At 41.6% G+C, this 24,497-nt stretch overlaps 2 protein-coding genes across 2 annotated transcripts in view; one reads left to right on the forward strand and one right to left on the reverse strand.

Moving 5' to 3' along the window:
* COLGALT1 (collagen beta(1-O)galactosyltransferase 1) overlaps positions 1–11,805 on the forward strand; it is a 31,877-nt gene extending 20,072 nt beyond the window's left edge. Inside the window, exons 11-12 of the mRNA XM_072602489.1 lie at positions 9,089–9,295; positions 10,145–11,805. Coding sequence (XP_072458590.1) covers positions 9,089–9,295; positions 10,145–10,412 — 475 coding nt within the window. The 3' untranslated portion in view covers positions 10,413–11,805. The remainder of the gene's footprint in view (positions 1–9,088; positions 9,296–10,144) is intronic.
* Positions 11,806–14,132: 2,327 nt separating this feature from the next.
* LOC140498183 (zymogen granule membrane protein 16-like) lies at positions 14,133–17,550 on the reverse strand. The gene is made up of 4 exons (XM_072599458.1): positions 17,487–17,550; positions 16,101–16,164; positions 15,401–15,536; positions 14,133–15,093 (listed from the first exon to the last, which is right to left on the reverse strand). The coding sequence occupies exons 2-4, from the start codon at positions 16,162–16,164 to the stop codon at positions 14,778–14,780; spliced, it is 516 nt and encodes a 171-aa protein (XP_072455559.1). The 5' UTR covers positions 17,487–17,550; the 3' UTR covers positions 14,133–14,777.
* Positions 17,551–24,497: the final 6,947 nt, after the last annotated feature.

Raw genomic sequence — 24,497 nt, forward strand, 5'->3', positions numbered from 1 at the left:
CTTCTTTTGGAACTTTTCCTCTTTGAGAATCTTTAAAAAGTGATTCCTCTAGTACTTTTAAACAAATTAGGTCACATCCAACATTTAGTCTGGTCCCATCCCTGCTTTCTGACTTTATCATCTTAAATGCCACTGCTGCTTCCATACATCAGTGGTATAATGAGGTTCCACTCTGATTACTGATGAGAATAGTTCACTATAGGAACACTGGAAGATCTATTCTATTTCCTTATCTATTTGTTGTTCTCCTAGTTCCATTTACAAATGTTGATAGGATGAGATTTCACTGGGTTTCTTGCCAAACTTTCTGAAGGCTTTTCTTCCCCATGACAGCTTTTTCCAGTTGTTCTGAGATTGTAATCATGCTCCTCCATGATGTTTTTGCAAATGAGTTTGTGCCTTGGGCTGGTAGTGTCCCTTTTTGCTCTTATCTGTTCTATCTTTCTGCTTGATAAGGAAATCAAATATTTGTTGGCTGAGGTATCAGAACTAAAGTCTTCTTGTTGTGGGGGCCGCTTGGCATCATTTTAAAGATGTCTCTGAAATAGTGGTATTCTCTTTATTTTGATCCATTTTCCATTCAAATTGACAGCATGTTTAAAAATCTTGGATGGAGTTACTCTAAGTACATTTAGTGTTGTATTCTCATCTTTGTGTTTTTTTCTAATTTAGTATTGGTTTTTACTGTTACTCTAACTTTAACAAATTATTGATGTATTTTGTTTTTCTGTCACTCGAAGTTCTCCCTGTATCCTTTCCCTTTCCCTTCCCTGTATAAGAAAGTCAGCCTTTAAAACAAAGAATGTTATAGGACAAAAGACAAAAAGAGTTTACTAAGTTCTAAATGAATTAAAAAAAATTTACTCATTCATTCAGTTGGAACATCCTGTAGTATTTGATGTGATGTTTGGAGCTAGATTCAAGTTCCATCATCCTGTAATACACTTTCTCCAATAATTCCTCAATTTCCTCAGTGTTTAGTACTCTTGGATTTATTAAAAACAAATATTTGTTGAATAGTTACCTTTAATAAACCTTTGTTGTGTTTAATTAATCTATTCCCATACCACCCTCCCCCTCCCTCGGATATCCTGTAGTTTTCACACAGTAATTAGCTCTTTCTGGTGTATTTTGAAATTATCTCTTCATTAACCTTTTTTCATAGTTCCCCTTTTTATATTCTCATGCATTTATTTTTCTGCACAGACTTCTCTACTTTTTTTTCATTTCTATAAAGTAACTCATTGGTATTTTACTTGCTATTATAATGAATCTAAAATTAATTTGAGAAGGTGCGTGTGTATGTGTGTTTTTGTGTTTATATATGTGTGTGTGCACTTGGATGCATCCATGATCTCCTTGATGGAGGTACTTTCTTTACTGATATGGATTGTAGCCTTCTATGGCTTTTCATGCTTTGTAATTTTGGTCTGAGTTTACAGATGAAAAAAAATTGGAACTTTTCATAAACACTCCCTAAAGAGTCTCCCAAACATGATGGAAGTTTTTCTCTAGTTCCTTTTGTATCTTGGAGATGGAAATAATGGTCTGTCTACTTGTTGTTGTTGTTCGGTCATGTCTGACTCTTCATAACCCCATTTGGGGTTTTCTTGGCAAAGATACAGGAGTGGTTTGCCATTTCCTTCTCCAGCTCATTTTACAAATGAGGAAACTGAGGCAAATAGGGTGAAGTGACTTGCCCAGGGTCATGTAGCTAGTAAGTGTCTGAGGACAGATTTGAACTCGGGAACATGATCCTTACTGACTTCAGGCTTGGCGCTCTATCCCCTGTGCCACCTAGCTGCCCTGGGGGCTCTGTGTATACATTGTCTCTTGCATAGATCCACCTCATTTTTGGCCTTTCAGAATATTTTTATGGCTTTTGTCTTTATGTTTTGATAATGTTTTTTCAAATTTAAAAATAATTTTTTGCTTTCTTTTTTTATTTAATGTCACCTGCATTTCCCAATGTATTCCTTTGTCTACCCCACCTATAGAGCCATCCCTTATCTTATAATAATGAAGAAAAAAAGAGGAAAAAAAAAGAAAACCAATATAGCTAAAGAGTCTACACTATGTGCACATGTATGTGTGTGTATCTTTGTGTATATTGTATGTCTATTGTGAGAAGGGAACGCAGACTGTAGTCTGTACTCACAAGCTATGATTGTTTTTTTAATTAAACCAAGCTTAATAAAACTAAATACAATTCAGACACCTTTTTAGCTATTTTTGCCCTTTTGTTTGTCTTTTCCTCCCTTCAAATTTAAGCAGAACATCCAGCACTTTAACCAATATTGTATTTTTTAAAATCTCTTTTTGGAGGCTTAATCTCTTACATTGTGATTATAACTATTACCTAGTTTCAAGCACCCTGTTTTTCTGCTGAGTCTTTAAAATTTAGTGTTAAATTCCATTGACATCTCAAACTCAGCATATCCCAAAATGAATTTCTTTTATTTCCCCTAAACTTGTCCTTCTTTCTGACTTTGGTATTTTCATTAAGGCAGTCTCGTGTTTGTAACCTTGGGGTTACTTCTGACTCTTTGCTCTCCCTTCCTTTCCCCATCTAGTCCAATTTCACTGCATTATCCTCTCTGCTACTTTCATGCTGCTTTTTAATTTTATCCTGTCTGTCCCCCACCATTTGTATAGCAGTCTTTATTACTGCTTTACAGAAATTTTTTTTTTGCTTCATTCCAATCATCTTCTGATCTTTCCCTGAACTTTTTAGAGGAGATGGACTCTTCCTTTAAATTCTTAAAGGTGCTCTTATCTAATGGATTTGATCTTTCAGGAATTTGGGGGTTGACTCCAGTGTTTGTTAGGTTTTCATTTGTTCTTGGTGTTATCCCTTAATTTTTAAAAAAGTTTTATTGATGTCCTTGTGTTTTTTACACCATAGTTACTTTCTGAAATATCCTGTTTTCTTCCCATTGAATTCTTCTCTTTGTAACAAAGAAAAGTAACTAAGTAATACTGATAGACAAAATGACCCTGTCAGGTACTGTGTGCGACATTCTGCTCTCATACTCCCCTACTTCACTATCAAGAGGAAGGCAATGTATTTCATCAACTCAGCGGTTCTCAGGGATGAGGATCAGTTATTACAAATAATCTGGGTTTGTACCATTGTTTTTGTTTTACACTACTATAGTTATTGTTTATAGTCTCCAGGTTTTACTTATCCTGTACACATTTATGTTCATGTTATGAATTCTTCACAGGCTTCATTTCTTATAAAGGAATAATGTTTCATTACTCTTGTAGACCACAGTTTATTCAGCCATTCTCCACTCCTTGGGTAGCCTCTGTGTGCCCAGGTTTTCATTACCACAGAAATTCTGCTCTGAATATTGCTTTTTGTGTTTGACATCCTTTGGGCACGTGCCACGAATGTTCTTTTCTAGTTTTCCTCAAAATGCAACATCGTGTTAATATCAAATAGTTTCTTTGTTTTATTCATTGTGTTTGTTAATAATCCTGGAACTTCTTCTTCTTTGAGGTATTTCAGTGGCTGATTTTGAGGGGGGACAGTGAAAAATCTGGTTCCCTTGTGACATCATAATAGCTAGCATTCATACAGCACTCTAAAGTTGGCAAAGTGTTTTACAAATATTGTCTTATTCTGGCTTCACAACAACCCTGAGAAGTAGGTGCTATTATTTATCCCTGTTTCATAGATAGCAAATAGAGGTTAAGTAATTGGCCCAAGGTCACATAGCTAGTAAGTATCTGAGACCAGATTTAGGTTCCGGTCTTTCTGACTTCAAGTCTAGTGCTCTGTCTATTGCTGGAAAGTCCAGCTCACTGATTCATCTCAGCGTAGATTCTAACAAGCATGGCTATCTGGTCCATCAGCCTGCAGAATATTAGAAGTAGCAAATGAGAAAGAAAGGCAGGCATAGTGATTGCTGACAGTAAAAGCAGAGATGTAAAAGCTAGAAACAGATTTAGGGGAGTGTAAGAATCCAAGTGTCCAATGGAAAGAGGTATGGCTTAGGAATAGAGAAGAGCTAGCTTTTAGTCTCTTTCTCTACTCCTAAATGTGTGACTTCCAGCATGTTACTTCCCCTCCTTCAGCCTCAGTTTCTGTATCTGTAAAATGAGAGAATTACAACAGGCAATTTGTTTTTACTCTGTTAATTATTCATCTGGCTCATTTTTTTATTTTGGTATTTTCCTCTCTTTTTAAAAAAATCATTAAGATAATGATTGATTTTTTTAGTCTTAAAAATAGTCTATAGGTTTTTGTTTTTCAGATTTCTCTGTTTCTTCTCTAATTTTCATGTTTTCCTCTGTTGTGTTTTTTTTGAGGGGGAGTGATAAGATGATTTCTGAGTGCCTTCCAACTCTAACATTGTTTGGGTCTTATGTGAAAATGCGTAGAAGTATGGGGCCATGGAGGGTTGAGATCAATATAGCTTCATTCACCTCTTTAGGCCCCAGGAGCAACAGGGGAGAATAGCTGATTTGTATTAATGACCCTAGGTCATTGAAGTAGGATCACAATCTTGTTCCATGTATTCTGTTGACAAAGGCTGGGATTTGTGTAACAAAATTTGTATTTCCATCTAAAATGGTTGTGTAACTTTTCACAAGAAGATTGGAAATAAGGTTACAATTATTTTGGGGCCTGGTGACTCATGGGAGCCATTCCTCAGGTGTGGAGGGACTGTGATCTGCATTAATGAAGGGTGTGACCACAGTGACAAAATCACAGGACTTTAAAAAAGTTTTCTTTAACATTTTTATTCAAATTTCTGAATTCCAAATTTTATCCCTCCCTCCCTACTTCCTCTCCTTCCTCCCCGACACAGTAAGCAATCAGATAAAGATTACACATGTACAATTACGTAAAACATTTCCACATATTAGTAATTTTGTACAAGATGACTCAAAAGAAAAAAATGAAAGTGAAAAATGGGATGCTTCAGTCTGTATTCAGTCAATATCAGTTTTTTTCCTCTGTTGGTGGATAGTATACTTCATCATTAGTCCTTTGGTATTTGCTGAGAATTTGCTAAGTCAGGGCTGCACAACCCGTGGCATGCCAAAGGATTTCCTCTCCATACAATGGATATTTTTCTTTACGGTTTTCATGGGTCACTGGAAATCCTTTGGCATGCTGGCCCGTAGGCTGCAGGTTGTGCAAGTCTGGGCTAAGTCATTCACAGTTCCTCATCAAACAGTGTTACTGTTACTGCATACAACATTCTGCTGGTTCTGTTTACTTAGTTGTATTTCAGTTCATATAAGTCTTTCCAGATTTTTCTGAAGGCATCCTACTTTTATCACTTCTTATGGCACAGTAGTATTCCATTACAATCATGTGCCACGGCTTGTCTAGCCATTCCCCAATTGATGGGTATCCCTTTGATTTCCAATTCTTAAGCCACCACAAAGAGAACTGATGTAAATATTTTTGTGCAAATAGACCCTTTTCCCTTTTTCTGGATGTCTTTGGGATATAGACCTAGCAGAATCACAAGACTTGAAATATGATGTTGGTGCTTTAAATGAGGTCCGGTCAATGTCACTGAGGATTCTCTGTGCAAGTTCCCAAATTTGATGAGAAAGGCCTCTTCAAAGGAGGCCACTCAGCATCTTCACAGGAGAGGTAAAAGGAGACGGCTCAAGACTAACGGGTTTGTTAAAGGGCATTCTGTCCAGCCAGTCAATGCTTCAGGAGGGCTGGAGATGCTACAGTCCTCTAAACAGGCATCCAAATTGCAATTATAATGTAGTATCTCTAAAGACAGTTTCCTAGCTTCCCTTGTTATGTGGGGAAATCCTCTCTCTGATGCCTGCCAGACGTTCTCTCTCCTTTTCCACATTCTATGGATGGTGACTGGCAAAGAGAAGGCATCATGTGATCCCTCTGCTTCCACATCCATACTGTACGATCTGTGAACACAGTTGAGTGCGGTGGGATGTTCTCTGATTTATCCCAGGTTAGCTAGCAGGGGGGATATGAAAGGTCTTATCTAGGGCACAGGTATACGCTCTGGGGCTGCGTTAGCCCTGCTAGATGCTTATTTCTAAAGATGTTCTTGGAAAAGATGGGGAGACCTTTGCTGCTTCATTGGTGAAAGTAAACAAAATGAATGCTGAAAACTTGCAGGACACCAGCCAGTTGATGTGGCCGTAAATCATCCCAGAGAGCTTTCACTCCTCAGTGGCCTGGTCAGTGCCAGGAGAATGGCCTTGAGTTCTGTCAAAGTGAGAAATCAAAAGTGTTTATGGCTTCTTCTCCCCCCTTTTGGGATTCTAATTTTAATAACCATAACTAACATTTATATAGTGCTTGCTATGTACCAGGCATTATGCTAAGTGCTGGGGATACAAGAAGAGGCAAAAGGCAGTCTCTGTCCCCTCAAGGAGCTTACGATGGAATGGATGGTAATGGCTGACATTTATATAGCACCTACTGTGTGTCAGGCATTGTGCTGAGTGTTTTACAGTTATTACCACATTTGGTCCTCCCAACAACTCTGGGAGATAGGTGCTGTTATTATCCCCATTTTACAGATAAAGAAACTGAGGCAAAGAGAAGTTAAGTGACTTGCCCAGGGTCACACATTAGAATACTAATATGTGTCTTAGACTAGATTTGAACTCAGGTCTTCCTGACTCCAGACCTAGTGCTCAATCCACTGGAGCATCAAAAATGGACCATGCTAATTTGGAGTCTAGAGGGAGGGGGGAATAAATTCATAACACAAGAAAATCCTAACAAGACCTTTTTTATTATTAATATAGCCATGCATAAATGTGTATATGCATATATCCATATATATATTTTGTAGCAAACAAGATGGACTCATTTACTTCCCAGCATGAGAAAAGAGAGTACTTATAGTTGTAAAATTCTAAAAAAGCAAAAACCATGTCCTTATACAGTTAAGAAGAAAGGGTCCTACTCGTGATGGAAAATGCTATATCCACATCCAGAGGAAGAACTGATGGAGTCTGAATGCAGAGTGAAGCAGATTGCTTTCACTTTACTTTTTTATGTTTTTTTCATTTCTTCTGTTTCTTCTTTTGCAACATGACTAATATGGAAATATGATTTACATGATTTTATATCTGTATAACCTATTTACATACATTCATACACACACATATATAACCTGTATCCAGTTGCTTACTGTCTTAGGGAGGTGGGAGGGGCAGGAGGGAAGCAAAAAATTTGGAAGTCACAGTGTTATTAAAAAAATGTTAAAATTGTCCTTATATGTAATTGGAAAAAAAAATACTATCAAGAAGTGGTCATAGAGAGCACAGACCCTATGAAATGGGAATCAAGCTTGGATTTTCTAGTGGAGATCTCGATTCCAAGTCTGGTGTTCTGGCCTCTATGCCAGATTTATGAATAAGATATAGTGGTTGTTTTGGGAGACTCTAAACTGCATCAGAACTTTTTGAGAACTTTATCTTGTGAGAACCAGTTCAGCCAGGTAGGCAGCCTGCCATAGTGGTCTTGGAGTCAGAAAGATTTGCCCCTTGAGCCTTGGTCTCCTCATTGGTAAAATGGAGTTAATATTAGCTATAGTGCCACAGAGTTCTTATGAGGCTTACATGTAGGCTACTGTGTGTAAAGCACACACATATGTACTACAGTATTACTGTTGTTTATTATTTTGGGACTTACAGTTTCATAAATGGAAGAAATTCCCTTTACCAAAGCAGACTGGCAGTTGCTCTGACTGAAGGTATTAGTGAGTTGCCTGGGATACTGAAATATTAAGTGACCTAGCCATGGTCATACAACCTGTCTCCTGTCTGAGGAGGACTTGGACTCAGGTCTTCGTTACTCCAAGACCAGCCTTCTCTCCAGGATACCATAGTGTCCCTCATTAATAATAAAATGGAGTCAGACTTGGAGAAGAGAATGAAACAGAATTCTCTCTTCTTAGGACACAGGTGGGGGGCTGTGGCAGCAGAATGGGGCAGATGCAGTTGATACGTTGGTTGTTTTTGCTGAACTGTTGAACCCTAAAGGGAACAGACTTTGATATTTTATAAAACCTCTGAATTGGAAAGAATCTGGAATGTCGTAATCCTCTTAAAAGAGGGAAACAGAATGAGAAGCAGGGCAGGGAGGACTGGGAACTGCTTCAGGGAAAGAGCTATTTTGTTTTATTGTATTTTTATTTTTCCCCAGTTACATGTAAAAAAAATTAACATTTGTTTTTAAAACTTTAAGTTCCAAATTCTCTCCTTTCTTCTCTCTCTACCATCCCTCACTGAGAAGAGAAGCAGTTCAATATAAGTTATACATGTATAGTCATGCAAATATTCCCAAAATAGTCATATTGCAAAAGAAAATATAGACCCAAAAAGAAAAAAATTCAAGAAAAAGTCTGAAAAGTGTGTTTCAATTTGTATTCAGACACCACCAGTTCTTTCTCTGGGGATGGAGAGCGTTTTTCATCCTAAGTCCTTCAGAGTTGGCTTGGATCATTGTATAGCTGAGAATGGCTAAGTCATTCGCAGCTGATCACCTTACATTGTCGCTGTTACTTTATACACAGTACATTTCACTTTGCATTAACTCATGCAAGTCTCTCCAGGCTTTTTCTGAGACCATCCTGCTCAGCATATCTCATAGCACAATACTATTCCATCAGAATCACATACCGTAACTTGTTCAACCATTCCCCAGTTGATGAGTATCCCCTCAGTTTCCAATTCTTTGCTCCCAGAAAAGAGCTGTTATAAATATTTTTTGTACATATAGGTTCTTTTCCTTTTTGTTTTTATCTCTTTTGGGATATAGACCTAGTGGTGGTATTACTAGGCCAAAGGGTATGCATGGTTTTATAGCCTTTTGAGCATAATTCCAAATTGAAAGAGCTGTTCTATCAGCAGGATACCAGATCCAGGGTTTGGTTTCGGTCATGTTTGGTTTCAGGCAGGTTCATTCTCCTGCTGTCCAGAGACTTGAGAGGAGCCCTTGTTGAGGGGATGACCACGTTAGGGTTTGCTCTGGACAGTTGCAGGCATCTTGTTTCTGCTAGTGTCTTAAGTGCTTTCCTGGCTCTGGGATGGGGCCACTTGTCTCTCTCTCCTTCTCTCTCTCCAGCTATGTGGGCAGGAAGCGGATGCAAGTGGAGCACCCAGAGAAGGCGGTGCCACATGTTCGGAACCTGGTAGAGGCTGACTATTCGTACTGGACCCTGGCCTATGTCATCTCCCTCCAGGGAGCACAGAAGCTGTTGGCTGCTCAACCCCTCTCTAAGATGCTCCCTGTGGATGAGTTCCTGCCAGTGATGTTTGATAAACACCCAGTGTAAGTGTGTGGGGAAGCAGGGGTATGGTAGGAGTGGCTAATAACCGTCCTTATTCTTGGGATTCAGCTCCCTCTGGGATGAGCCTGAGACATGGAGCAGACACTTCCTTGATGTGTCTGTTATGGGGAGACAGCCCATGTGTGACTCTGTTTTGGAGTGCGTGTGCCATGTTGGAGGACAGGGGTATGTGTCTCTCTAGCTGGTTTTTTGAGGGGAGGGGCAAGGTAGGGTTATCACCAGGAAAGCCCCATGTCTTTCCTGGTAAGGAAATGTAGTGTCCCCCTACTGGAGGAGACAGCCTGTCTTTCAAGTTTATTTCAGTAAAACTAGAGGCTTTGTGCCCTTGTCTGTGGTCTTGAAAGAGAGCAAGGTCATGTGAGAGCCTGGCAGCACCTGGCTGGTTGGGTCATTTTGTCTGCAAGTCCATTACAATCCATTCAGTGCTACAGAGAAGGTTTCTCAGGGTTGGCTGGTCTGGCTATAATGGAGCTCTTTGGTGCTAAGTTTTCCCAAAAAAGTATCCCCTGATAAAGACTATATTATTTGACTTGATTCCTGATTTACGTAAGTTGGGGGTTTGGCCTTCTTTGGGGACTAGTGCTACCATCTTACAAGGCTCCCATCTCAGGGATCAAGGGAGAGGCCACTCTTGACCAGAGGAGGGTCCAATAGTATGAGATGGGGAGATGAAAAGACGGACAGAGTTGGGAATAGCTGTAGCTCGGAGCTGAGGGAACTTAGAACCCCCTGAGACAAGGGGTGCTGAGAGGGGAGGGGAGTAGCTGAAGGAGGCAGGACAATTCAGGGGAGGTGGCAGCTCAGCCTTCAAAGAGATATGTTTTCTGCAGGTCTGACTACAAAGAACACTTTGAGAAACGGGACCTGCTGGCCTTCTCAGTGGAGCCTCTCCTTGTGTACCCCACTCATTACACAGGGGATGATGGCTACATCAGTGACACAGAGACCTCAGTTGTTTGGAATAATGAAAAGGTGAAGACAGACTGGGATCGAGCCAAGTCCCAGAAAATGAAGGAGCAGCAGGAGCTGAGCAAGGAGGCCAAGAACTCAGACGTCTTACAGTCTCCACTTGACAGCACAGCCCGAGATGAGCTGTGATCCCGCAAGAGCTGTGTCTCAGGAACCCCAAGGGCCTGGCATCTGTGGGGAGCTGGGGTGGGCACAGCAGGGAGGGAGGGAGCAAGGGAGCAAGAGCAGGGCTCAGGCTACAGGGAGGGAGAACCTGGCACCAGAACTGTACCCAATTGGCACCTCAGACTCTGGGAAGACCTATGCCAAGATTATAAGAAGACCCCCCGGCTCAGTTTGGGGGAAGCATGGTAGCATGGGCACACAGTGGGGTCTTAATAAGTGCATCACTGATTAATCCTGCAGTGTGCCCTGCTGGAGAATGTGTTTTCCTGAGGACCTGGAAGAAGCTGCCTGAAAAGAAGTTTGAGGTATTTTAAAAAATCAGTCTTTTTGAGGTTTCTCACACCAGAAAAGCCTCCAGAACTAATCAGCTTCTGAGTAGTCAGTGGGTACAGGGCCTTTCCTAGGCTGCAGCAGGCGCCTCATTTCCACCAGTGTCTGCCAGGAGTTCTTCCGGTCCTGGAGATTTTCTGAAGGTCAGAAAGCCAAACTTTTTAGCCAGGCTTTGTCCCCGTGAGGACCATCAGGATGCTGGCCTATCAGCCTGACTCTCTGCCCTAGCATTCACCATTACTCAGGTGACCCTTTTGGTCTGGCTCAGGTATTATAGATGCAGATGGAGGGATGATTGGGCTGCTCGGAAATGAGGGAGTTGTTCCGCAGGCTTTGCAGCTGGCAGCATGGCTAAAGGGACCCCCTCTGGGCGAGGGCTTTGGGCAGTGGCACCTTCCCTCCCCTTCTGCCCGCATGGATTTATGGTGACGTTGTCAGCATATGACCAAAACTAAGTTATCTTAACCTAAAATTTAATTTCTGTTTTATGGGAACAATTGGCCTTATCATTGCTGATATCTGAGATCCTTTCTAACTCTCAGTCCTGTGATCCTGGGGACATTCCCTTTGGCTTCCTTACTTATAGAACATGTTCATCTTTTACTTCCAGTGGGCTGTCTGCCTTTTTCTCTCTGCTGTCAGCCAGCTCAACGGGGTGAGGGGATTAAAGCAGACTGTCAGTGCAGACTGCCTTACTCTACTGGTTTCAAAGGTCTCCTTATTGGGGATGGACTAGAATGTTTGCCCTATTTCTTCACTTGATTTCTGTTAACCTACTTGACCCACTGGTCACCAGAAATTCAGAGGATGATGTTCTTCTTGACCTTCTGGCTATAAAACCCTTCTTTTTGAGGTGCCTGGTGTGCCTTTCTACAAGCCCCCCACTCCCACTCCCACCTTGTCTTCCTGTCAGCCCAAAGGAAACAGTTTTAGGCTGGGAATTGCTTGCTTTTATTGCAAGTAATTGTTTTTGTACGTTGTTTTTGTAAATGTTTTGATGTTCTATAAATTTTTTTTAAAAAATAAATTGCTTTCTTGGTGTTGTCTTTTTTTTTCTTCTTGGAATAAATGTTGGCATAAGGGATTTTGGGTGGGGTTGTTTAGGGCTAGAAATGTGAAGAGGAAATGATAAGTATCAGTCTATAAACATTTATTAAACTTACTATGTACCAGGCACTTTACTAAGCTCTAGACATAGAAAAGTAAGCAGCCAAATCTTAAGGTGGAGGAGCAAAGGATCATGGTATTGAGAAAAGATTAATAGCCATTTTCTGTGAAGGAGTGGTCATGGTAGGGATCAGGTTAGAGATGATTTCTTAGATGGGTGGGAAAAGATTTAGGAAAAAGGAGCATGTAGTCAGAGGTCATTTCGTTTGGGGACAGTACCTCTGGGCAGGGAAAATAGAGAAGTCATTTATTAGGATGAAGGTCCTACTCCCACCCCCATCAGGAAAGGCAGAAGCTTGATGCAAACACGTTTCCTCATCATGTCTTACCTGGCCTGTTGCAATCATATTCCTGCTTCCAGACTGTACTTTCTGCTTTACCTTGCACACAGCTACCAAACTGATATTCTCAATATATTGTTTTGAGGAATATTCAAGATTCAATATTCAAAAATCTTCACTGGTTACCTATCATCTCTAGGTTAAGATGGAAACTCAGCGTGACATTTAAAGCTCTCCACAATATGACTCCCATCTACCTTTCCAATCTTAATTTTTACTGTTTCAAACACTTGCCTGTCAATCTGGCCTCCTAGCTTTCTCTGAATGTGATATCAAGTCCCCTGCCTTCCATGCCTGAATCTCACTCCTTTCTCACCTCAAACTCTCATACTCCCTGACTTCTTTTAAAGCCCAGATGAGGTGCTGCTTTTCAAAAATGCCTTTCCTGTTGTTCCCAGTGGTTAGGATTCTTTCCTTTTGGAAATTGCTTCCATCAGCAACGCTATACTATGCATACTGTATGTACTATCTGTACATGTAGTATCTTCAGTAAAATAGAAGCTCTTTGAAGTCAAGTGCCTGAGCTCATAGCACTGGAGCTGTTTGACTTTCTCTGGCAAGGACAATTCCCAGTCTTTCCAGAGCTATCTTCTTCGTGCCAGATCAAGGCAAAACCTCATAGTCCTTCTCTTTCAGTGCTATAGCTCCTTTCTTTCAGATTTCTTTCTTCTTTCCTCACCAACCCCAAGTTGGTGGTAACCAACTCTGCTTTCCAGCATATAGAGGCATATTACCTCTATACTCTTATAAAACACATTTCCTTCTGGGAAAGAGGAAAGATCCCAGGATCCAGTAGGGCTTCAGGGTCTAAAGAAAGGGATGTGCTTAGGTCGCGTTCATCCAGGATCACCTGGCAAATGGAAGAAGGAACAAGAACCTTTAAATTGGTTCGGAGCATTGGGTAATGACCACTGGGTGGCAGCACTAACACATTTCTTGCTATAGCTAGGTGACTGTCAGAGTTGTGTTCCCATGTGTCCCTCCACAAGTTGTCTCACAGCTGTGAGTGAGGTTTAGAAGCTTTCAGTGATACTCAGAGTAATTTGTCCTTCCAGGGACTCGGGAGAACCCTTCATCCTGGTTTACTATTTAGTAGGGGAGCTAGATGGTGGATAGAGTGCAGACCTGGAGTCAGGAAGATTCAACTTCCTGAGTTCAAATCTGGTCACAGACACTTAGTAGCTGTGTGATCCTGGGAATATCACTTAACCCTATTTGCTTCGGTTTCCTCACATGTAAAATGAGCTGCAAAATGCTTTTCTATCCTAAGTTGCTACATGATGCCACTGCTTGGCTACGTACCCTAAGTGAGCCTGAAAAATTATAAAAAAAACCAAATGTATATCCAGGAAACTAACACTGCTAGCACCAAGCTAGCAGTCTTCCTTAATATGCTAATACCTTTATTTGCTTTAGGTTGGCCTGCAATCTTTAATTCACAATCCTCAAACTCCTGAGTATCCCTTTCCCAAGAGGTCCCATTGCTCTGAGACCAGAGAATTCCCTTACAACCCTAATCCCAATTCCTCAAGGGTTCCAGGGGCAAATCAGAAAAGAGAAATGCCAGATGCCCTCTAAGGACTCAACTCAAAGCCAGTTGCTACAACCTGAAGGTTGAGAAAGCTCAGGGGGGATGCTACACTTATTTATGTACATTTTATGAGACCCCCCCCCTCCTCCCCAGCCCTCCACCCCCTCCCCGCCTGGTTGGTTGCTGTCCTTCTCCAGAAGAATGACATCACCAGAATGTAACTCCTTTAGATCAGGAACTGGTTTTTTTTTTCTTGTTTTGGGCTCCAGACAGCCCAAATGCTTATTGAATTGAATTGGAGAGCAGTGCAAAAACTAAACCACACTTAACTTTATTGATGAACACATGGTAGAAGTATTCAGCAGTGCCTGGAGTGAAGGTATGATGTAACCAAGAAAAGACATTTGTTACAAATAAAATAATGTTAAACTATTTTTTTTGGCTGCAGGGTAATGGGGGGAGGGGGGCTTTAGCTGAAGGAGGCCAGTCTTGTCTGTAAGCTGCACCCTTAGGGACTACCCCAGCTGGCATCTGTCACTTCCCATCAGCAAAATGTAAATCCTGTTTTATATATGTCTCTTCTCAAGCCTGGAAGAGTATTTCTCTCTCACTGAATGCACAATCCTGTCTTCCTCCTGCTTTCTGTCTTTCCTCTTCCTCCCCCTCCCTTTCAACCTATTCCTCCTCTCCCTTTCTCTCCTTTCCAGTCCCCACACTCCCCTTTCACCTCATTCCCTCCCTCTCAGACTCTCCATTTGCCCTCAGGTCCCTTTCCTGTTGCTTCGCTAGTCCTCTCACTACTTCCAATCCTCATTTGGAATGTCCTCTCCCCTCCCCAAAGGGTACCTGCTAGTTTTATCACAATATACTACTTTGTCACCCATCCCAAACTCCTATGACTCTGCTTACTTCGGGGAATATAGAGCCTTTCCCCTCCCTCCACCGTACCCTGTCTCCCTCTCAGGGCTTCGTGAGTTTGGGCTCATTCCAGTGAAAGCCAATGCCAGTGAGGCCATAGCGATTGTGGTGCCCACTGATGTAGCTCAGGAAGCCTCCTCGGTAGTGGGGAGAAGCATTGAAGGAGTAGCCTGCTGGCTGCCCAAAAGTGAAGATACGTCCACGGTTGGTGACGAATATCAGTTGCTGGATGTAGGTTGAGTAGTATTTGCCCAGGACTTGAGTGATCCTCTCATCACTCTTCAGAAGAATCTCGTGTCTCAGTCCTCCCTTATAGCCATGTAGGTCGCTCCAGTTGTGGGCATACTGGAACTGGATGCTGTGGAGATGGAGGGTGAAGGTAAGTGGGAGAAGGAGCTGAGAAGGGTGAGGAGGGCATCCCTAGTGCCCTTGAAAGAACATAGGGCAGGTGGGAAATGGAGGTGGGGGAGAAAATGAAGAAACCTCCTTAGAGGCAAGTTGGGAAATGAAATAAGAGGGGGTATCAAGGCCACAGATGGGGTCAGGAGGTCAGAATTTCTGGGTGAGTAGACAGGATGGTCAGGAATACCAAGAGGTACAACAGGAGGTCATCAGGGAGAGAAATAACAAGTTGAAAGAGGCTGCTATGAACCCTAAACCCTTACCCATGGATGATCCCACCACATTGTTCATAGATTTGAAATCCAGTTATCCTGCCATTTCTGTGCTCCCCAGAGAGGGTGAAGCTGGTTCCTCCGCCACTTCCATATTCTCCAGAAAATGAGGACCCTCGGTGTTGACCTTGAAACATGAAAGGGAGAAGGGCTGGGCAGTTTCTAGTCTCTATAGGGAGTTAGATTGCCACAAACTTACACATATCGTGCATGTATTATTGGCCTTGTTTTACAGATAAAGACCCTAAGACTAGAAGAGGTTAGATTCAAGAGTCTATGAAGGTTGGAGATAAGATATACCTCCCCCCTCCTCAGACAAGCTACTTGTACTCAATATTGGTTTCATTTCCTTAAGTATTTCTTCAGGATTCACTTTTTGTAGTCACATATTCTGAGATTTGGAAGAAACTTTAAAGATCATTTAAAAATATGAATTCCTCAGTTAGTGAACTAATTCACACTGTAATGTAAATGACTGATCAGACTACGAGTGCAGGTACTGTATGCTCTATTGTGTGCAAATTTCACAGCACTCACAGGGTTCCACCTGAGACTGAGTAGCAGATGGGAATAAAGGATTGATAATGTCAAGAATGGAGACCAGCAAGGAGATCAGTACTGAGAGGTTAGGAACAAGGATCAGAGATGAGGGCCAGGGATAGAGACCCTGGAGACCCTGGAGATCACTCACCATGCTCCTCAGCAGTGACAGTCACTGGGAAGGTGAAAAGTAGGAATAGCAAAATCAACATCATCTGAGGCAAGGAGAAAGCAGAGGTCAAGGCCACCCCAAAAGCTCTTGCCCCCCAAGCTTTATCTCGTCTAAGGCTAACAATGTCAAGAGTTTGGGGGTATGAGCACCACTCTCCCCAAGATCTTTGACTAACAGACGAAAGGAAGCTGGGATCCTCCTCTAGAGATATTTAGGGAAGGGAGGGGGTTGTCATTGAAAGTCCCATGCAGAAAACTTTGGGAAGACTGAGAGAATCCACATGCCTTTTCCCCTGAAAGAGTTTGATGAAGGCAGGGAAGGCATGAGTATTATAACCCCTGCCCCAGAAAGGGCTTGAGATATGGATTCTCCAGGTGGATTCGCCCAAGACTGGGGAGGTGATGTAGTTGGTGTGGCCTCACCTGAAAGTCAAGAATCAAGAGGGGATGGTCAATGTAAACTTCCAAAGAATTCAGCAGGATAGTCGGTGAGTTCTTTGAGAAGTTCAAAAGAAGGTCACTGTGAACTGCCTCACCTCCAACTACATCCTCCAGCTTCCAAGAATTAGTGATAATTTTAGTGACTGGAGGTGAGGGTTCCCTCAGGAGAAATTATCTCTGTGTTAGTTGGTGGGGATGTCTGTCTGAGGACAAGTAGGAACCTCATTCTCTCAATTCCTGGTTGAAGATCCCATATTCCCAAACCAGAGCCCACACTGGGGTAAGTTAGAATCACTGATAATTGTTTCAGAGTGATCAACTGATTTGAGAAAAATGTGTCGCTCTGTAAAGTAAGACCTTGTGCTATAATGAATTATCGTTTAATGCAGCATAGTATAAGGTAGCCCAAGGTATGTGACATTGGGTAATACATTATAATAGCACAATGTAGTACAATGTGACACAATATGTGCACACTCCATCAGCATTGACTCCTATGATCAGGTTTAACTCTCCTGAGCTCTTCCCCAGACTATTTCCTCCACCCTGCAGTTTATATTCCTCCCAAATTCTCCCAGGATTAATTTCCCACCCCTATTATTTGGTGTTGTTCTTCAATCATTTTTTAAGTCACATCTGAGGCTTCATGATCCCATTTGGGGTTTTCTTGGCAGAGACACTGGAGCGATTTGCCATTTCCTTCTCCAGCTCTTTTTACAGATGGGGAAATTAAGGCAAACAAGGATAAGTGACTTGCCCAAGGTCACATAGCTAGTAAGTGTCTAAGGCCAGATTTGAACTCAGGAAAAGCAATCATTCTGACTCCAGGCCTGTTATTCTATGCACTGTGCCACCTGGCTGCCCTTCCCACACCTACTAACAACATGTCAAAGTCTGTGCCACCCTGAGAAAGGAGAGTACTGACCTTTCTTCAGTCTTTATGGCTGGTCCTCAATGCTTCCACAGAGTGTCCAGGCAGGATCCTGTCCTCTCTGCCCCTTATATTGGAACCCACTCAGTAATGGCACTTGGCCAAACCCAGAGAGCCAATCCCTCTATCTGTTTATCTCACTTCCTCATCATATCTCAAGCCCCAGCCTCTTGAGTGCTTGAATGAGTATAGCACTGAAAGGACGAGACCTGGGGACAGGGCTCCCAAGCTTGGGAGAGAAGCTATAGCTTCATGGAATTTGAGAATTTGGGAATTTAAAGGAGTTCATCCAGTGCAATCCCCACCCTGAAATATAATATCCCTCTATCATGCCTCCCCATTTCTGTCCCCTACCCCATTTAGATTCTGCTAGAAGACCACTAGCACAAGGAGTGACTCACTGTCTTCCATTCCACTTTCGGACATTTTCTAATTGCTAGAGAGTTTGTCCTCATATTAAATCAAAGTCTACCTTTCTGTTACTTCTCTCATCCCCTGCACTGAGCGTAGTTTTGTCTTCTGAGGCTAAGCACAGCAAATCTAATGCCTTTTTCTTATGAGTAAAGTACTTAGCATGAAGCCTGGTGCATAGTAGGTGTTTAATAAATTCTTACTCCTTTCCCTTGTTCCTCTTTTGCAATTTTTGGGGTCCTATTGATTCTCATAGGGCAGTTCCCTTATCATCTTGGATTCCTTCCTCTGGACACACTCTGTGATATCACTGTCCTTCCTAGAATGTGCTACATCTGGAACATAATATTCCAGATGACTAGAGCAGAATACCACCAACCCCATTTTGGTTTTTTGGAGGCACTCATGAGTAAGTGACTTGTCCAGGGTCACACAGCTAGTAAGCATCTGCAGCTGGATTTGAACTCAGGTTAGTCTGACTCCAGGGCAACCCCCAACCCCATTTTGAGCACTATTCCTCTATATTGGCAGGATATTGAGCACTACCACCTTTAATAGACTGGGAGTGGGCCGAAGAAATATAACCAGAGTCTAACAGTTGACTCTCCCCCCCTTCCAAAAAAAATGTATCTATGGAACATTTTAAAGTTTAATCTACATTATTAGTATTTTCTCTGTCACTTTCTTAGGTTTATAAATAACAAAATAAAAAATCAATAAATTAATCAAGATTTGTAGTGTTTGTAGAATTCCAACGTGTAAATACTTACACTAAAAAATTAAGAATCAGCTCATAAGTATGTGTATAAATGGCAGTGTCTCTGTTAGGCCTCTGGATGTGACTAGGGGACAGATGTGTTTTCTCTCCGTGAGACCTGAGGCAGCTCACAGGGGGCTGGAGGTGACAGACTTTTCCACTGGAAGCTCCAAGGACCAAGTAGGGCCTTCTAGTTTTTTCTCATGGTCTTGAGGCATTTATTTGGACCCAGATCCATCTTATTTGTATGTCTTACATGGAAATACTGTTTGACTGAGTGCACAGAGTCTGAGGTATTCAATTCTCTTTGTTTTGCACTCAACCATTGTGGTTTGTGGACTGAGTTAAGTCTTGGCAAAGCCTGACCTCCGGTTAGGGAGGCTCCCCATTCTTGGACTGACCCCGAATTGCAAATCTAGGATTTCTACCTAAAAGAGAAGGGGAAGGTACCTAAGGTACAAACATGAATAGGGTGTGGCTCAGGTAGGCATAGAAGAATCATATCACACATTAATAGAATAATTAAAATAAAGGAACAACTTATAACCAGGTTTACAATCAGTTAGGAGGCTAATATTTACCTCATTTGGACATAAATATCTGTCCATTTGATATTCCACCTAGACTGAGCACTGTCTGACCAAACAGCCAAGCTTGACTAAATTTTCTTTTCAAGGACTGCCTCCTCTGATATAGAAGCTTCTCCTTTCATCAGCCACTGCCTGTAAGGGGACATTACTGCCTCAAAGGCCTCTCAGCACCTTTGGAATTCACAAGGTCATCTCTAGTCCTGGATGAGATATTCTTTCAAGGGGTCCCCAGCACAAGCCTACTATGCTTCCTGTGGGGATTGGAAGCCAGGTCACTATGATACCAACAGAGAAAGCCTGTCCTTCTATACTCCTCACTGAAATCACATGATACCACTTGAAGAACATCAGTCAGAAGTCTGTCTGTTCATCAGGCAATCAATAATCATTTATTAGGCCCCACTACATGCTAGGCATTGTGCCTAGTGCTGGGTATACAAAGAAAGGCAAAAAATCTTGCCCTTGAGGAGTTCACAATCTAATCTAATCCCATCTAATCTAATCAACAAGCAAACAGATATGTACAAACAGAGGGAAGGCACCGAAATTAAAAGGGGTTGAGAAAGCTTCTTGTACAATGACTTGAAGGAAGCCAAGATGAGGGAGAACACTCCAGGCATGGAGATAAACACCAGTGGAATTTCCCAGATGTGGGAAAGATGACAAGGAAGCTAGTGTCATTAGACCAAAGAGTATGTGGGAGGGGAATGGGGATGTAAAGTATAAGAAGACCGGAAAGGCGAGGAGGGCAGGTTTTCAAGGGCTTTGAACATGGAAAAGAAGATTTTATATTTGATCCAAGAGATGAAAAGAAACCTCAGGTTTTGGATGGGTGGGGGTGGGAAGGGAACATGATCAGATATGCACTTTAGGACAATCAGCGGGGAGGGACTTGAGGCAGAGAGACTAACCAGCAGACATGAGGTGATGAGGGCTTTCACCAGTGCGGTGGCAGGATTAGAGGAGAGAAGGGGCAAATTTGAGACATAAAGTTAAAATGATAGATTTTGGTAACAGAATAGATATGGGGAGGGGGGTGTGAGAGAATGAGGAGTTGAAGGTGATACATAAGAGAAGGGTGGTACCCTTGACAGTAAGAAGGAGGTTGGAAGTGGGGGAAAGTTTTGGGGTTTTCTTGTGCGGGAAGATAATGCCTTCTGTTTTGGACTTGTTGAGCTTAAATTATCTGTAAGACATCTGGTTTGATATGTTTAATTAGTAATTGGAGATGTGAGAGTGGAGGCCAGTAGAGAGGTTAGGATCAAATAAGTAAGTTTGAGAATCATCAGGATAGAGATGATAATTGAATTCATGGCAGCTGATGAGATCACCAAGTGAAATAGTGTAGAGGGAGATGAGAAGAGGACCCAGGAGAATGCACTGTAGGACACCCACCTTTAATGGGCATGATCTGGATGAAGACCCAGAAAAGGAGCCTGAGAAGGAATAGTCAGGTAGGTAGGAGAACCAGGAAGGAATAGTGTCACAAAAACCTAGAGGGAAACCATATCTTCTTTTAAGAGATCAGTACCCTGAATCTTTCCTTCAAAGGGTAGGGGAATGCTCGAAGGATTACTCAGTACCTGTCACAAAGTATTAAAATGCCAAGTCCTTTTAGCAATGAGTGACTACAGGACCAGAAAGTAGTCCCAAATTTTCCATGCTGCTGACTGGAATTAAGGAGAGAACATGTGCTGTACGTGCTCTGTACAGTCCACCAAGAAGGGCAAATCCAAGTATGTTCCATGTACTTGCTACATATGAAAAATTACTCTAGTGGGAGCCAGCCTTTTAAGGGACTGCACTGTTAAGAGAGAGACTATGGATAGAGAACTGAACCCAGAAACTGTGGGGGCTGCAGACCTAGAAAGCAGCAGCAGCAGCAGCTACAATAACAACAGCGGGAGAGGAGTGAACACAGTGAGTCAGAAGGAGAAGCAAGTAGAGTAATCCCTTCCACATTGAGACTTTTTCCACTGTGGTTTTAATAGATCATGGATCAGCATAAGAAATTAAACTGGAATTTTGGAGGAGTTTTGTGGAAGTTGCAGATGACATGCAAAGGCCAGCAGACAAGACACAGAAAAAGTTCAGACACTCAGAAATGCATAAAATAGATGAATAGTATTGTAGAATATCAACATATTTTATCTTTTAATACCATAATAATTCAGACTTCTTCTCTAGGATGAAGGGAGAGCCAAAAAATTAAATGAAGATTTTCCAGATTGCAGGGTCATATCCCTACCATATGGAAGGCACAACTGTAAGTACATCAGGAGATACTGACCTTTCAGTAAAGTCTGGGGCACTGCTGGCCTCAGTTGAGTTATTTTTTAGATTTTAAGTTTTCAGGTTGCTAAACCCCAGCAGAAAGGAGAGCTCTGCCTCCAAGGGAGGAAGGCTATTTCTTTTGCTTTGCTTTGTTATTTCTATATGTTAACAGATCTGTGCCTTCATACATGTTTCTCATCCTTATTGCTTATATGAGGTAGTAAGATTAGGGACATGAAGCTCTAGTGAGACAAGCAGCCAAATTTGTGATGTGTCCTAGAGTTACTGCAGTGGGGGTTGAGCCATGATTGAGTTATTGTTGAGAATTCACAAAGATGAAAGCTGGTCCATATGAGTTTGGAGCAAATCCTAATCCATGGGTCATAGCAGGCTAAGATCCTATGAGGTTTTTGACTGCCTCATCATCCTGTTACTGCATGCTGAATTTGCAGTCCACTAAACCCTCCAGGTTCTTTTCACATAAACTGTGGTATAGTCAGCTCTTGCCCTCTCCAATACTTTTGAAGCTGAACTTAATGCTTCTTCCCATTGCATTTCATCTCTCCCCCGCCCCCCATTATCTTCTTCCTCTTAACCCTGGAGAGCAGTCCTAGACCTTTTCTTGTTTGTCTTCTCAGCTCCAAAGGCACTTTTTGTTTTTCTTGGATTTTTTTCATCTGTCCTAATTCATTCAGGCCTTTAGTCCTCCTTGAAATTAGCCTTATGTTTTCAGGCTTTTATTTTTTTCCTGTAACTCTCCTTTGCATAATCTACATTTTAGCCAGTGTGGTCTACTTACTGCTTCCTGATCTTGGCATTTATCTCCCACTTTTGTGCCCTTGAACAGACTGTCCTCCATTCCTGGAATTCACTCCATCCTTCACTCTATCTCTTCAAATCCTGAGCTTACCTCAAGTCTCAGTTTCTGTGCCATCTCCTACAGTCCTGGTCCTCCCACGTGTCTTGTTCCTTGAACCCATTTCAACAACAACAAAATGTTAAAAAAACAGTAGTAACACAAATGGTCAGGGAAATTCAATAGTTTATAATATGCCTTTAGATTTATTCATTGTTTGCAATAACTACAACAGTAACTTTTGCCTCCAAAGTTCCAAATTAAAATTTATGTAATATAGCTATAATTATAAAATATAAAATATTTAACCTATAATTATGAAAATTCTACATGTAAAATGATGAAGTTCTAATTGTAAAATAATTATAAATATTTTACGTGGGACCATCCATAAGAATTAAAAGGAACAATCCAGCAATATTCTTTTATGCTTATTGTCTGTAAGATTTCGTATTACATTTCTTTATGTGTCACAGGGGAAAAATATATTTGTAAAATAATAGGGCAATTATTTACTACTTAAGGTGCCATTAAAGAACCCTTTGGACCATCACTGAGAGCCTCAAAGGAATTCTCCCAAGAGGAGAGGAATCCCCATCCTAGTTGTGAGTTCCTTTCTTTTTCAGATGATCATGCATATAATTAATTTGCTGACATATTATAGCCCCCAGTAATATTATGCAACTTCTACCTATACTGGTCTGCACCTTCTCTGCAATTTATAGTTTCAGAAAGGTGACTGGAGCATTGAGAGGTTGGTTTTTTGCATGTCTATAGATCTATCTTTATATATCACTGGATCTACATGGCTCAGGAGGGGAAAGTGAGATTGGTGACCTTGCACAGCCCTCCTTCACTCAAAACAAAGTCAAGTGCAAGCCATATCATCACTTCTCTGACGTCATGGTCTTCTTGAAAACTAAGGACAAACACAGATAGATATAATATTGAATATTTACATGTTTTTATATGCATATATATACATAAAATATCAAAATAAATGGGGACTTCAGTTTTATTTTGCTTTGATTGTCCATAGAGTATAACAAAGCAACTTGAATATAGCAGGCACTTCATAAATGCTTTTGCGATGAGATTGGATCATAAGATGATGGCCCTTTTTTATATTTCTTGTAGAATCTCAAGTCATTCTGGTCTACTTTTCCTTTCTTTAACTCTTTGGAATCTCTTATCCCAAGGTCTAGGTTACATATCTGTCTTCCCCTTTCTATCACGAACTCCAAGATGGCATGATCAGTGCTGTTTTAAAGGTTCTTGTCCTCTCCACTTCAATAAGCAATTCTCCCTTACTCACTAAAATGTGATTATTGATGATGACCATGCAAAGGAAAAGAGACATAAAGGGGAGACAAAACAAGCATTTATTAAGTACCTACTATGTGCCAGATACTGTGCTAAGCAATTTACAAATGCCAACTTATTTGATCCTCACAGCAATCCTGCGAGGCGAGTGCTATTATTGTCCTCATTTTGTAGTTGAAGAGAGGAAGGCAGACGGAGCCAAATGACCTGCCCAAGGTCACACAACAAGTACATTTTTGAGGCTGGAATTAAATTCAGGTCTTCCTGACTCTGGGCTTGGTACTTTATCCACTGGGTCATCTAGCCGGTTCAGTCAGGAGGAGATGGAGGAGAAAACGATGTCATAAAAACCCAGAGAGGAGAGAGTACCCAGGAGGTGAGGATGGTCAATAGTGTTAAGTTCTACAGAGGTCAAAACGGGGTGGGTATTGAGAAAAGGCCTTCATATTTGGCAATTAAGAGACTGTTGGTAACTTTAGAAATAGCTATTTCAAATGAGTGATAAAGCCAGAAGTCAGATTACAAAGACTTGAGAAGTAAGGGGGATCATAAGAAAAGAATGAGTACCCAGCTTTTTCTAGAGGCTTGCCTCTGAAAGTCAAGAGAGATATAAGATGGTTAGAAGGGATGGTAAGGTGTATTTACCTCCTTATGTTAAGATAGCTAGCCCACTTTAGTGTCTACAGTGGGCACACTGGTGAATAAACATTCAAAGCTACGAGTGTTACAGTCACAACATCTCTACTTAGAGAGGGTCACAGAGACCATTTAGTCCCGGTAAGGACAAGAATGCC

The sequence above is a fragment of the Notamacropus eugenii genome, chromosome 4, assembly GCF_028372415.1.
Source record: "Notamacropus eugenii isolate mMacEug1 chromosome 4, mMacEug1.pri_v2, whole genome shotgun sequence".
Taxonomy (NCBI): domain Eukaryota; kingdom Metazoa; phylum Chordata; class Mammalia; order Diprotodontia; family Macropodidae; genus Notamacropus; species Notamacropus eugenii.